At 44.6% G+C, this 15,000-nt stretch overlaps 1 protein-coding gene across 1 annotated transcript in view; it reads left to right on the forward strand.

The window, feature by feature from the left end:
* Window positions 1–15,000, forward strand: part of LOC137627228 (general transcription factor 3C polypeptide 4-like) — a 386,672-nt gene that overhangs the window by 101,708 nt on the left and 269,964 nt on the right. Inside the window, exon 3 of the mRNA XM_068358312.1 lies at window positions 8,159–8,358. Coding sequence (XP_068214413.1) covers window positions 8,159–8,358 — 200 coding nt within the window. The remainder of the gene's footprint in view (window positions 1–8,158; window positions 8,359–15,000) is intronic.

The following is a 15,000-nucleotide window of genomic DNA, read 5'->3' on the forward strand; positions in this document are numbered from 1 at the left end:
AACAGTCTATTGGAAACACTAAGTGTCCATGAAATCACTATGTATCACACGAGGGTCAACACAGGCACCCGTAGAGTTAAAGTCCCAAGTAACTCGCTGTTCTATGCAGAGTTAAACTGCAGGTTTCATAACACTACCTGCGGCTACCACGAAATGTTTGACTTCATGCACTTGCTTCGCGTAGTGCTTGAAGAAAACGCGCGAAGATTTCCATCCTGTGAAGCTCTAGAGGCTTTCGAAATCCATACTCTGGAAGAAATTCAGAGAAGATGCGACTTTTCTAGGATCGTGACCTGCGGGTGTACTGTCAGGATCCGCTCTGCGAATGAAGTAGGTGATTTTCGCTCTTAGTTGTTTCAGTGACAGGTCGCTACCCGATGTTTCTCCTTTGAAGAGTTGGCCTCCACCAAAGTCTGAAGTTCTTCGAAGATAGACATTGAGACTCTCTACTGGACATAGAGAGACATCTTCCTTCAGGGGGCAGATTCTCCAGGGGCCCCATCTCTTGGTGGGTAATTCGTTTTTCGCGAGAAACGTCGGATCAGGGAAGAGGGTAAGTTCTCCTGAATCTGTGAACAGGATATGACCCTCGTCTCTTGATAATGCCACTATTTCGCTGACTCGGGCTCTCGAGGCGAGAGCAAAAAGGAATATAACTTTTTGAGTCAAGTCTTTCAGAGGGCACGAATCGTTGTCCAAGCTAGAGGCAAAATGGAGCACCTTGTCCAGGGACCAGGAGATAGGTTTTGGCGGAGGTGCTGGGCGTAGTCGAGCGCATGCCTTTGGTAGTTTATTGAAGATATCGCTGGACAGATCAATCTGGAAGGCGTACAGTAGTGGTCTAGTCAAAGCCGATTTGCAGGTAGAAATCGTGTTGGCTGCTAAGCCTTGTCCATGAAGGTGAATGAAGGACATGCAAAAATCAATGGTGATTTCCGTGGGGTTTTTTGCTTTGACGAACGAGACCCACTTTCTCGTATTGCCGTCGTGTGGATTCGGTCTTGTATTCCTCGAGGAAGTCTAGACTTTTCTTCGAGATCCCAAACCTTTTCTTCGCGGCTAGGGAGAGAAAATCATGAGATGAAGGTCCCTGACTTTCAGTGATGAAGCGAAGACAGTCGACTTTTGTACTTGCTGAGAGAGAACTGGGCCTGGGAGGGGGATCAGCTTGGGCTGCAGCTCCAGGACCAGGGGGTACCAATTGCTCCGGGGCCACTTGGGAGCCACTAGGGCCGCTGTCCCTTTGAAGGTTCTCAGTTTGGAGAGGACTTTCAGCAGAAGGTTGGTGGGAGGGAACAGGTATATCCTGGACCATCTGTTCCAATCCAGTGACATGGCGTCCACTGCTTCTGCCTTGGGGTCCTCGTACGGGGCCACATAACGAGGAAGTTGATTGTTGTCGCTCGTTGCGAAGAGATCGATCTGAAGTTCCGGGACTTGGCGAGAGATAAAGGAGAATGATCTTGCGTCTAGAGACCATTCCGACTCTATCGGGCTTGTCCGTGATAGAGCGTCCGCCGTCACGTTGCGGAATCCTTGTAGGTGAACTGCAGACAGGTGCCATTTCTTCTTTTCTGCCAGGCGGAAGATCGGAAGAAGCACCTGATTTATCTGGGGCGATCTCGAGCCCTGACGATTGAGACATCTGACTACCACCGAGTTGTCCAGAGTCAGACGGATGTGGATCGAGGGAGGCGGAGAGAGTTTCTTCAGAGTGAGAAGGACCGCCATGGCCTCCAAGATGTTGATGTGAAACGTCTTGAATAGGGGAGACCATGTACCTTGAGCCTGTTGTTGGTGGGAGTGACCTCCCCAACCCTCCAGCGAAGCGTCCGTGTGGATGTTGAGTGATGGAGGTGGGTGTTGAAGAGGAATGGACCTTTTCAGGGCCTTTGCTTCCGACCACGGCTTTAAGAGTAACCGAAGTCTGTTTGGGAGCCGTCTCTTGAGGTCTCTTCGAGCGATGATGCAGAACGTCTCCAGACTCCCGCGGCATCCTTTAGCTGTGCACGAAGCACTGGGTTTGTCACAGAGGCGAGCTGTAGAGAGCCTAGAACTTGTTCCTGCTTTCGTCTTGAGATCCTTTTGGATTTCAGCAGTTTTTTGACAGACCCTGCTATTTCCTTCCTTTTCTTCTGTGGGATGGAAAGGCGGTGTGACTGAAGATCCCAATGGATTCCTAACCATTGGAATTTCTGAGCTGGAGAGAGGCGAGATTTCTTGGTGTTTATCTTGAATCCCAGGTGTTCTAGGAACTGGGTGACTTTGTTGCAGGATCGTACACAATCTTCGGGCGATGTCGCCCAGACCAGCCAGTCGTCTAGGTAGGCCATCACCTGGACGCCGCGGAGGCGGAGCTGTTGAACGATGGCGTCTTCCAGCTTGGTGAAGATCCGTGGGGCCACGTTGAGCCCGAAGGGCATGGCCCTGAAAGCGTAGCTTTTCCTTTGGAGTCGAAATCCTAGGTAGGAGGAAGCGTGATGGTTCATTGGAACGTGCCAGTAGGCATCCGCCAGGTCTATCGAGACTGTGTAGGACCCTTGAGGCAGAAGGGCCCGTATTTGTTGAAGAGTCAGCATCTTGAACTTGTTGTTCGCGATGAACTTGTTGAGGGGGGATAAGTCTAGAATGAATCTGAGTTTGTCGGAGTCCTTCTTGGGGACGCAAAATAGTCTCCCTTGGAACCTGGTTGACTTTACCCTCCTTATCACCTTCTTGTTCAAGAGTTCTAGGACATATTCTTCCAGGAGGGGGGTTGACTGTTGGAAGAATTGCTGGAAGGTTGGGGGTGGTTGAGTCCAGCTCCAGCCTAGTCCCTTTGGACGATGCTGTGTGCCCAGGGATCGAAGGTCCAATGATCCTGGAATTGGCGGAGTCTTCCTCCCACCGGAAGCACTTCATTGCTTCTGGCTTCCCGAGGGTTTGCTACCTCGGCCGCTAGCTCCCCTTCCTCCTCTGCCTCTGGAGAGACGGCGAGACACATCTCTGCCTGAGCCTCTGCTTGAGCCTCCACCTTTGGGACGAAAGGTAGTGGATTGCTGCTCAAATGCAGGGGTGAAGACCGGTGACTGTGATAGGACCGGTTGGGTGACCAGCTGAAAGGTCTGTTGTGGCTGAGCTGCCACTTGGGGAGTAGCGGAACCCGGAAACTGCCGTCTCTGTTGACGTTGCTGGGGTTTGGGTTTCGTAGGTTTCCTCTTAGGTTGAGGGCCGTCGTCCTGAGAGGATTTCCTTTTCTTTGACATGCCCCACTTATGGAGAAGGTTCCTGTTCTCCGTGGCGGCTTTGTCTAGGGAGGAGGGAAAGAGGTGTTTACCCCAGATGTTGGAGGAAATCAGCCTCCGGGGTTCGTGTCTCACTGTAGCGTTCGCGAACACGAATTCACGACAGGCTCTACGAGCCCTAGTGAAGCTGTACAGATCCTTCATGACCGTTGGCAGATGCATTTTGGCAAGGACCATGTAGAAGTCTGGGACCCTAGTGTCACCGGCCATGACTTCAAGCTGTACCTGGAGGGACATAGATGCGGCAAGCCTTTCCTTCGTATCATGTTCCCTACGAAGGAGGTGATCGTTGAGTTTTGGGAGGTCCTCGTTAAACTGACGACCAGCAACGTCAGGCTCTAGCTTCCCCACTATGAATGTCGACTGGACGTCTTTCCAGTGCCTATCATCAGGGGGAGTAGTCAGGGAGAAGGGCCTGCACTCCTCCAGTACACGGCAAGGTTTCCCTTCTTCCACTGCTTTCAGTACCGCAGTGAAGGCCTTTTCAAGAAAGGGGAAGGTCGCATTGTCCGGTGCGACGAAGGTCGGGTGCTTTTTACTAAGCGCCGGCATTTTTGAATTGGTGAAGCCCCTGCTTTTCACCGCGTTGGCTAGCATAGCCTGGGCCTTCGAGAGATCAAACACAATTACCTCCTTCGGTTCGGTCTCTTCTTTAGAGGCGGGTTCGGACCTGAGTCGGACGTAACAGTCCGGATAAGCCTCAAAGTTCGGGAAGAACTCCACTTCTTCCAACGCGATCAAGCCGACCTTCTCGCTGATGAAGATCTTGCCCGTGGTGATCGGCATGTGCTCGGCATACCTCCATGGGTTAGTATCCGAGCAGGCAGGGAGGTCCTTAACCGAAATCCTTTTCGGTTGCTTAGAACTTCCGAGGTTAGACTTGAAAAGCTCATGAGTCTCGCGAAGTTTCTTATCCATGAGAGCTTCAAGCATCTTGAAGATCTCCTGAGTGCCTGATGGGATGGGGTCCGGGGTGGCGGATGTTGAAGGAAGTGATTCCTCGGTCGGTGTAGGAGTTGGTGCAGGGGTAGAAGCGGGAGCGACCTCATGCTCCGAATCAGGGTATTCCACCTGATCTTCCTCATAGTCGAGCTCCTCGCCCATGAGGTTCCTCTCCGTAGTCTCCGACACTTCCGACATACGTTCCACGCTGTCGGAATCTAGGCGGCACTCATGCATGGACTGGGCCATGACAACATCAGGTTCCACCACTATCTGGACGGTAGGAATCTGATCACTAGGGACCACTGAGTCTTTCGATGCCTTCGGGAATAGCAAGGTCCTCAAATCTTCGGTAGCGAGATACAGTCCGGTGGCGTTCTTCTGGAAGCCACGCACCCACTTGCGTAGCTTCTCCCGAGCGTTGTCCCTTACCTCCGCTGAAGGAGGATCGTCGAACGCTTCGACCAGACGACTCTTGCAGACTGTACAGTGCTGCGGGTACCAGTATTTCAGGTCGCCTTTCTTGGCGGCGCAGGGGGCGTGGGTCCACAGAAGTTGTGGTCACACTTCATATACTCCTCCTGTAAAAGAAAGAGATCATGAGTATATGGAAGGCATAAAATGACTTACATTACTCTAAGGTTAAATTTTAAGTAGTCAAAATTTCACCTAACATTAAATAATTCATGAATATTGTAATGTTTGAGAAGAGGAGCGGGAAAAGGAAGTAGATAGACACATACTTGTGAATCCCGCCCAGTCGGTTACCGTAACCTTATCAATAGGCAATTTCATTTGTGACCGAGGGACACAAAACGGAAATCCGCATGGATCACCGTGGTGGGTAGAAGCTAAGTTCTAGCAGAGATTGCCTGCGAGGTGTATCAGGAACTGAGACCCCTCAGACCTTGGGTTAAAGGGGTAGTAGGAGACCCCATATAGATCTAGGTTCCGGCAACCGACCGTGCTAAGACACACAGAGTATGCTGGAAATTGTAATATGCAAGAAGACAGCACAGCCACTAGTAGAATGGTAAGACAATACCTAAGCATAGAAGTGGCCAAGCCATCTGGCTGCAGTGTAGGACTGTCGATATATTGTCGATAGGTAGAAGAAGGGGTGCAAGTCCCTTGGTGCCGCCGGAGGCAAGCCGGAAGCCGCTCCAGCAGGGTGTAAGGCATTAAGGCAGACACATTGAGAATCTAAGCATAATACCAACTTGGCGCCCGCCGGCACAGCGCCGGCGGCTCTGGCAGCCGAAGGCTGACGGCTTGGTGATCAGTTCATAAGATAAGGCCGAATATGGTAGAATACCCAGACCGCCGGCAATCAATGCCGGCACGCCGGAGGCCGGCCCGAAGGTCGGACAACCGAAACTAGGTAATGGAGGGGTGGGCCATCGGCTGTATGCCGACGGAAGGCGGCAGCCCCCCGGCACACGGAAGGCTGACGACTTAGAGGAGGGAGGGTATCTTATGAGAGAGTGTCACCAAAGGGTAGGGCGGTATCGCCGGCAGTAGAGGCGGCAAGGGACCGGCACCAGGGTAGATAGAGAGACAGATAAGGAGGGATTGGAGGGGTAAGACCACATACCCCTCCGGCATCCCTCCGGAGAGAGTGTACCCATGATAGGAGTAGGTCCTAGCATCCAATGGCAGGGGGCCGGCAGTCGGCCGGGTGCCAAGGTAACCCAAGGGAGGGTTAGGGTACACTCAAGAGGGGGAACCCCCCTGTTGGACAAATCGCTGCCAGTGGCTACCCCCATAGAACGCTATGAAGGGTATATGTACCAGAGTGGCCTGCTCAACAGGAGATCAAGATAGCCCTATCACTCCACCCAAGGGAGGAGTTGTAGGACTAGGGACAGATGTGTATAGGCCAGCCTATGTATAGGCTAGCCTACACCAAAGGGATAGGTGGGGAGGGAGAAGAAGAGGGTTGTCGTCCATAGGGGAGGCTCTGTACAATAATGGCCACCAGGGAAGTGAGGACGCTCCCTAGCCTAGGGTAGGTAACCAGAACGAGAACGGTGCAAGAGTACCGTCTCAAACTATAACAGTACAGAACTAGCCCCCCCCCCCCCAAGGCCTAACCTAGATAAGGAGTGTTAAATCCCATGCTAGGTAGGCTGAAAGACACATCGCAAGTTGCATGGAAGGTTAAGTAACCTAACCATAAGCAACTGAGGAAGGACAGAGCCGTTCCTCTTTCTCTGTCGCAACCCTAAGGGGGGATCATTCCCTTAAGTTAGACAGAGAAGCGATAAATACTCTGATTGTAGACAAGATTCCCCTATATAGAAGGGGAAGCATGGCCACACAGAGGGAATGCCCGTAGGCAGGGGATGAAGGGAGCATATAGGGGTTCCTACATTTAGGTTAGGTTAGAAAGGTACGCAATCAAACCGGTCCCCTATATGGTCCCTGAAGGCGAAAAACACTTGCATCACAGTAAACAGTATGATAAATAATGCCACTATCTTCATAACTTAACCTAGGATCACTGGAATATATCATGCATGAACACAAGAGCTAGGCAATCTAGCCTAGGGGCTAAGCTAGCAAGCTAGTATGGGGTCAAGCGATGACCGGATAATAGAGCGTTAAAACACGATATATGAAGTTCCTAGCTATGAAGACTAAATAACTAACAATATCAATTAGTTAAGAGGCCGGAAAAAGCTGTTCTGACTAGCTAAATAAGGCATGCAAGAGAACAGCGACGCCATGAAATGGCGTGTCCGGTAGCAGCACAGCTCCGCCACAAAACACGAAATATTACGAAAAGTATAAGTTACTTTACGGCCAGAGCTTATTTAAACAATACTGGGACCTGGTACTCAACTTTCCAGAAGAAGGCGAGGCAGAAGGTAGCGACATAATGGCGATGCAAGTCGATAAAAATCGCACAAGGGGAAATCCGTCTAAGCAAGGTAGCTACAAGCAGAATGATGAGGACGGACGTGACGTCATTTAGCAATTGCGCCCGTTTGTTTACGTTTCGAGTACCAAAAGTAGCCACGGACGAGTGTAACTGTGGAACAGCTCCCCAGTTATTCTCCACCTTTCCATATCGAAGTGTTAACTCTATATGGGGTGCAGATAGCTATGTGGCGTGTTAATACATGCGTCCCCTGTTGATATACGATGTCTTAAAGGAAACCTTTAGGATACTCGCACCAGAAGTAAGAATTCTGTGATAACCTGTGGTTTAACTCTCTGGGAATATCCTTGTAATTAATATACCCAAGGAAGCTACCAAAAGGAACCTTCCATCAGGACGTCATGGCTTGAGCCCAAAAAATTATTTACTGTACGGTAGAACAGCTTTGTTAGAGTATGTGTTTACTTTTTTCTTAAAGGTGACTTGATTGTGGTTATTGCATACAGTATTTTAGCCATTTTAAAGGAATTTACATTGAAACCTATAGTAATTATTTTCCTGGAAAGTATGTTGAAACAGTCACTTCCTCAGAATTCTTGTATGGACATAAGAACCTGGGCTAGAAAGCAATAGATGTTGTTGGGAAAGAAGAGCTGTGATGAATTTCTTTTTTTTTTTTTGTAAATATTATCAGTGTTTTTTCAAACGTGTTGTTTCGAAGGAATGGGATTGAAACTTATTGTAGATATTAGTTTCATTATATCATGGAGTGAATTCCTTTCTATCATGTATTTTGTTGTTGATGAGTAAAATGTACAGCTAGTAAAATAACAATAAAAGTTGTAGGATTTATTTGGGCTCGTGGTAGTGCAAGTCATATTTTCATAATTTTTTAAAAATTAGAGTTTACTTCTATACCTTGAACTATAACTTTTTGAAGAGTGTTCTAAAAATGGTATCTATTATACATTCTCTTACCTTTGTAAGCTACTCTTATAATCAAATCATGTTAGATAGGTACACAGTAAAAATTTAAATATTTCCACAGGTGTTTGCTCACGCTTGTGACTTACGACCATCGAGTGACGATAATGGGAAGAGAAGGGCACAAATGGATAACAGTAGTTGATATATCAGCCTTATGGTATAAAGAAGTAGCCAAAGATTCTTGGAAAATGGTTGCCTTACCCCTAGGGGCAGCTTTACATGAGATTCACACTGCACGTATGCATATGCTGGGAGTATCAGGTGAGTTAGCTTTTATATGTGTTCCATACATGGTGGAGATAAAAAAAAATTGCAGTTTTGATAATGTAAAAAATGTGGATGAAAATATTTACTGGTTGATTGCCTATAAAATTTAGGTAATAACATCCCAGACTGTAATCTAATTTGGTTATTTGGCAACTTCATTTTAAGCCCTCATTTAGGCATCAAGGAGTTTGAAGGTTTTCAACTGTCAGAGAATAAAATATATAGCATATAAATTTAATTGCATCATGTTTCATTAAAAATCTTGGTATCTTGTAAACTTTTGGTATCTTGTAAACAGCCCACAGATTATCTATGTCTACATAGTCATTTCCAAATTTTTAAACATTCTAACCCTTTATTGGAGTCAGGAAGCTACATTTAACATCGATAATAATTTAACAACATGGATAACAATAAAATGACGAGCAAGACAAGGATGTGTAATGTCACCAGACCTCTTCTCTATATGTGTGGAGAAATCATACTGGGAAGTATATCAGGAATGGAAGGAATAAGAGTTAGAGGAGAAAATATAATAATATTAGATTTGCACATGACGCTGTGATAATAGCTTATTCAGTTGAGAAACTGCAAGCACTTCATGATACAGTAAAAGGCGAGTGAGAACATGGGACTAAAAGTAAACATAAATAAAACAGAAGTGGTAGTAGCATAAAAAAAAGTTGGAACCAAACTGCAACATCATAATGGATGGGCAACAGTAAAACAAATGCCTTTGTATATTTAGGCACTATGGTAACACATGATGCAAGATGTAATAATGAAATAGAAAAGAATACTTACAGCAAAATCTGCCTTCAACAATCTGAAAATACTATTGACAAACAGGATAAGGATTCAGACAAGAGTTGGAGCACTGGAAACCTATGTATGATCCACACATATTTATGGCTCAGGGATGTGGACATTGAACAAGAAATTGAAAAAGAAAATAATGCAGCTGGATCATGGTTTTACAGAAGAATGTTAAAGATCCCATGGACTGAGAGAGTAACAAATGAGGTATTGAGAAGAGGGAATCAGGAGAGATCACTTCTAAAAGTGATACGGAGGAGGCAGATGGAATTTCAGGGACATATAATAAGAAGAGTAAAGACTGAACTTTAGTGCCTTACGGGAAATATAGTAGGGAGAAGAGCAAGAGGCCGGCAAAGGAAAAAGGTTTTGTAAAGCTTATTGAAAGATGTAAATGAGAGTGTATCAGCTGGACAATTTATACAGAGCTAGAGAAAGGACCAGGTGGAGGCAATTGACAGTCCAGGTTGAAGACATGGCACCTAGATAGATAGATAAAGCCCTTTAAACAGTATTTCCCATTAAACTGTACAAGCATAACTAAACAGATAGACCAGCACAATTTGATATTACCAGAGATATAAACAGTATAAAGTATTTATAATGTAGTAAAAGAAACAAAGAAAATGATAAAACAGTAAACTGACTTATATACATACATACATATACCAAAGGCACTTCCCCCAATTTTGGGGGGTAGCCGACAACAACAAGAAACAAAACAAAAAGGGGACCTCTACTCTCTACGTTCCTCCAGCCTAACCAGGGACTCAGCCGAGTTCAGCTGGTACTGCTAGGGTGCCACAGCCCAACCTCCCACATTTCCATCACAGATGAAGCTTCATACTGCTGAGTCCCCTACTGCTGCTACCTCCGCGGTCATCTAAGGCACCGGAGGAAGCAGCAGGGCCTACCGGAACTGCGTCACAATCGCTCGCCATTCATTCCTATTTCTAGCACGCTCTCTTGCCTCTCTCACATCTATCCTCCTATCACCCAGAGCTTTCTTCACACCATCCATCCACCCAAACCTTGGCCTTCCTCTTGTACTTCTCCCATCAACTCTTGCATTCATCACATTCTTTAGCAGACAGCCATTTTCCATTCTCTCAACATGGACAAACCACCTCAACACATTCATATCCACTCTAGCCGCTAACTCATTTCTTACACCTGTTCTCACCCTCACCACTTCGTTCCTAACCCTATCTACTCGAGATACACCAGCCATACTCCTCAGACACTTCATCTCAAACACATTCAATTTCTGTCTCTCCATCACTTTCATTCCCCACAACTCCGATCCATACATCACAGTTGGTACAATCACTTTCTCATATAGAACTCTCTTTACATTCATGCCCAATCCTCTATTTTTTACTACTCCCTTAACTGCCCCCAACACTTTGCAACCTTCATTCACTCTCTGACGTACATCTGCTTCCACTCCACCATTTGCTGCAACAACAGACCCCAAGTACTTAAACTGATCCACCTCCTCAAGTAACTCTCCATTCAACATGACATTCAACCTTGCACCACCTTCCCTTCTCGTACATCTCATAACCTTACTCTTACCCACATTAACTCTCAACTTCCTTCTCTCACACACCTTTCCAAATTCTGTCACTAGTCGGTCAAGCTTCTCTTCTGTGTCTGCTACCAGTACAGTATCATCCGCAAACAACAACTGATTTACCTCCCATTCATGATCATTCTCGCCTACCAGTTTTAATCCTCGTCCAAGCACTCGAGCATTCACCTCTCTCACCACTCCATCAACATACAAGTTAAACAACCACGGCGACATCACACAGCCCTGTCTCAGCCCCACTCTCACCGGAAACCAATCGCTCACCTCATTTCCTATTCTAACACATGCTTTACTACCTGTGTAGAAACTTTTCACTGCTTGCAACAACCTTCCACCAACTCCATATAACCTCATCACATTCCACATTGCTTCCCTATCAACTCTATCATATGCTTTCTCCAGATCCATAAACGCAACATACACCTCCTTACCTTTTGCTAAATATTTCTCGCATATCTGCCTAACTGTAAAAATCTGATTCATACAACCCCTACCTCTTCTAAAACCACCCTGTACTTCCAAGATTGCATTCTCTGTTTTATCCTTAATCCTATTAATCAGTATTCTACCATACACTTTTCCAACTACACTCAACAAACTAATACCTCTTGAATTACAACACTCATGCACATCTCCCTTACCCTTATATAGTGGTACAATACATGCACAGACCCAATCTACTGGTACCATTGACAACACAAAACACACATTAAACAATCTCATCAACCATTCAAGTACAGTCACACCCCCTTCCTTCAACATCTCAGCTTTCACACCATCCATACCCGATGCTTTTCCTACTCTCGTTTCATCTAGTGCTCTCCTCACTTCCTCTATTGTAATCTCTCTCTCATTCTCATCTCCCATCACTGGCACCTCAACACCTGGAACCGCAATTATATCTGCCTCCCTATCATCCTCAACATTCAGCAAACTTTCAAAATATTCCGCCCACCTTTTCCTTGCCTCCTCTCCTTTTAACAACCTTCCATTTCCATCTTTCACTGTCTCTTCAATTCTTGCGCCGGCCTTCCTTACTCTCTTCACTTCTTTCCAAAACTTCTTCTTATTCTCTTCATATGACTGACCCAGTCCCTGACCCCACCTCAGGTCAGCTGCCCTCTTTGCCTCACGTACCTTGCGCTTTACTTCCACCTTTTGCTCTCTATATTTTTCATACTTCTCTATACTATTACTCTGCAGCCATTCTTCAAAAGCCCTCTTTTTCTCTTCCACTTTTACCTTCACTCCTTCATTCCACCATTCACTGCCCTTCCTCATGCTGCCTCCAACAACCTTCTTGCCACATACATCACTTGCAATCCCAACAAAATTTTCTTTTGCTAACTTCCACTCCTCCTCTAAATTACCAGTTTCTCTTACTCTCACCTCGTCATATGCCATTTTCAACCTTTTTCTGATATTTACTTTTTACCCCCGGTTTTATTAGCTCTTCAACCCTCACTAGCTCCCTTTTACATCCACCTACTCTATTCCCCCACTCTTTTGCTACAACTAATTTTCCTTCCACCAAAAAATGATCAGACATACCTTTAGCCATACCCCTAAACACGTGCACATCTTTCAATCTTCCAAACATTCTTTTAGTTATCAACACATAATCCATTAATGCCCTTTCTACTACTCTTCCATTTGCCACTCTTACCCATGTATACTTATTTTTATCTTTCTTTTTAAAAAAGCTAGCACTTATTACTATCTCTTGTTCAACACACATATCTACCAGTCTCTCACCACTCTCATTTTCACCTGGTACGCCATATTTCCCAATGACACCTTCTACCTCTCCAGCACCCACTCTAGCATTTAAGTCACCCATAACAACTACATAATTCCTTCTACCCAGTCCTTCTACACACCTAGTTAATTCATTCCAGAACTCATTCCGCTCTTCTTCACTTTTCTCACTACCTGGCCCATACGCACTGACAAACGCCCAACATTCCCTACCCAACCTAACCCTTACCCACATTAACCTAGATGATATCTCCTTCCATTCCACTACTTTACCTGTCATCCATTCACTCAACAATAAAGCCACACCCTCTCTCGCTCTTCCCCTTTCAATCCCAGACACTCTACCAGACATTTCACCAAACATCACTTCACCCTTTCCTTTCATCTTTGTCTCACACAAGGCCAATACATCCATCCTTCTACTTCTAAACATACTTCCAATCTCACATCTTTTACTCTCTATCGTACTACATCCACGCACATTCAAACACCCCAAAACTAGAGTGCGGGGAGCAGTCACTCTCCCCCCAGCTCCATCTCTTTGTTGCTGTCTCACAGGATTTTCTATACAGGAGAGGGGGTTCCCAGCCCCCTCGTCCCGTCCCTTTTAGTCGCCTCTTACGACACGCAGGGATAACGTTGGCGCTATTCTAATTGTTTTATGCCCCCGCGGCATATTGCCAAAAGAATAAAAATTATGCAAGGTCAAAGAAATAGAAAAAAAGATTACACTAAATTTAACTATATTCTGTACATTATTGTACATTTGATAACAAGAAGATCAGGTAAAGATCCCACAAATTTAATAAAAGATTTAATATACAAATTGACATGATGGAGTCAGTAAACTTTTCAAAGGAAAAATCCAGGACTAAAAATTCAGTGAAGAAATAGATTAAAAGATAGCTGGAAATAAAGTAGAGTTACAGAAAAAAAAACAATATGAAGAAAAATCAAGATTCTTCGCATTCCACCAGCCAACCTTTGCTCATCATTCAGCCTGCCCATTATGCATTTTGAAAAGATGAGAAAATGGCTAAGGAAAGTGTACTTGTGTTTATCCTCTCATGCAAGGGTAATTCGCCTTATTTTGTCATAAAATTCAGACAGGGTAAATTTCTGAGGTTCATACATAATGTAAAAGCATAAGGATTAGGTGTAACACTGTGAATTATAGTATTTGACAATTATTAAGTTTAACAGATCTCGATGTATTAACACATTTTTACTCTCCTACTCCATTATTTTTGTGGTTATTGCTATGTCCCATTTTTAGACATAATGCTTCATTGATTTGCCTCTTAAAAATAGATAATGAAAATACCACAATGACTAGCCCATTTGTGACTCAATTAGTTGCCATATTTTTTACTATTGTAGGTAGTAACTGTAATTTACCCAATTTATGTGTACCGCACGTGTTCCTTATACTCGCTCATATGCTGTAATGGTTTTGCTTTTTGTCTTATAAATCGGTCATGTTTTACTTTGTTTGAATTTTTGTGACATTATTACCCACTACCCGCAAGTCCTGGTATATAAACTCAATGTCTCTTTTATAAAGTTTAGTTGCATTCACCTCGCCTCTTAAGTTACAACCTAACGGCTCACTCACACATATGAAAACCTTGTGTATAGATAATAACTGAAAAGTCACAATGTGATGTTCAAGTAAAAAATTTTATACAAAATATGTGGTATTTTCTCCTTAATTTTTTTGGAAACAGAATTAATTACAATTCAAAATACTGTAACCCTTTGAGCACCATAGGATTTAATTGACGTCTGGGAAATATTTCGTGTAAATTACATCGTATGGCATTGTAATTAAAAATATCTTGGTAATTTTTCTGGACGTAGATAGAGGACATAAAGGGTCTGAGCATGTGATGGAGTGTTGTTGACACTGGAAAGTGTGACTATGACTCAGCAGAATGACATACAGTGAATGTTGGATGACAGAGAGCTAAGTGTCTCAAAGATCTAAGTCATGACAGCTGTGTAAAATTCTGTATCCAATTATTATTATATTATCTTGTGTACATCTCTAACATTTTTCATCCTTTTTGGTTGAAATTTCAGTAGTTTTTGTCGTGTAGTTTTATCACTGATTCAGCATAAAGTCAAAAAGCTAAAGGGCAAAAGTGTGGCAAGGCACCTCAGTGATGGTGATGGTGACCACGTGCTAGTGGAGCTATCAACAAGTTACAGTGTAGAGGAAGATATGCATCGAAACCATAAGTTTATGCATGCTAAAACTGCATTCAAGTGCCAAGCTGATATGTGGTAAACTAAGTCTTATTTGAGAGAGAGAGAGAGAGAGAGAGAGAGAGAGAGAGAGAGAGAGAGAGAGAGAGAGAGAGAGAGAGAGAGTGTGTAGAATGCAAGAAAATAAATGAGGCAAAAGATGTCCAATAGGGTAACTGTGCTAATGAAATAAGGAAGAAAGTGCAAAAGGAAAAATGAAA

This window comes from Palaemon carinicauda, chromosome 2 (assembly GCF_036898095.1).
Source record: "Palaemon carinicauda isolate YSFRI2023 chromosome 2, ASM3689809v2, whole genome shotgun sequence".
Classification (NCBI taxonomy): Eukaryota; Metazoa; Arthropoda; class Malacostraca; order Decapoda; family Palaemonidae; genus Palaemon; species Palaemon carinicauda.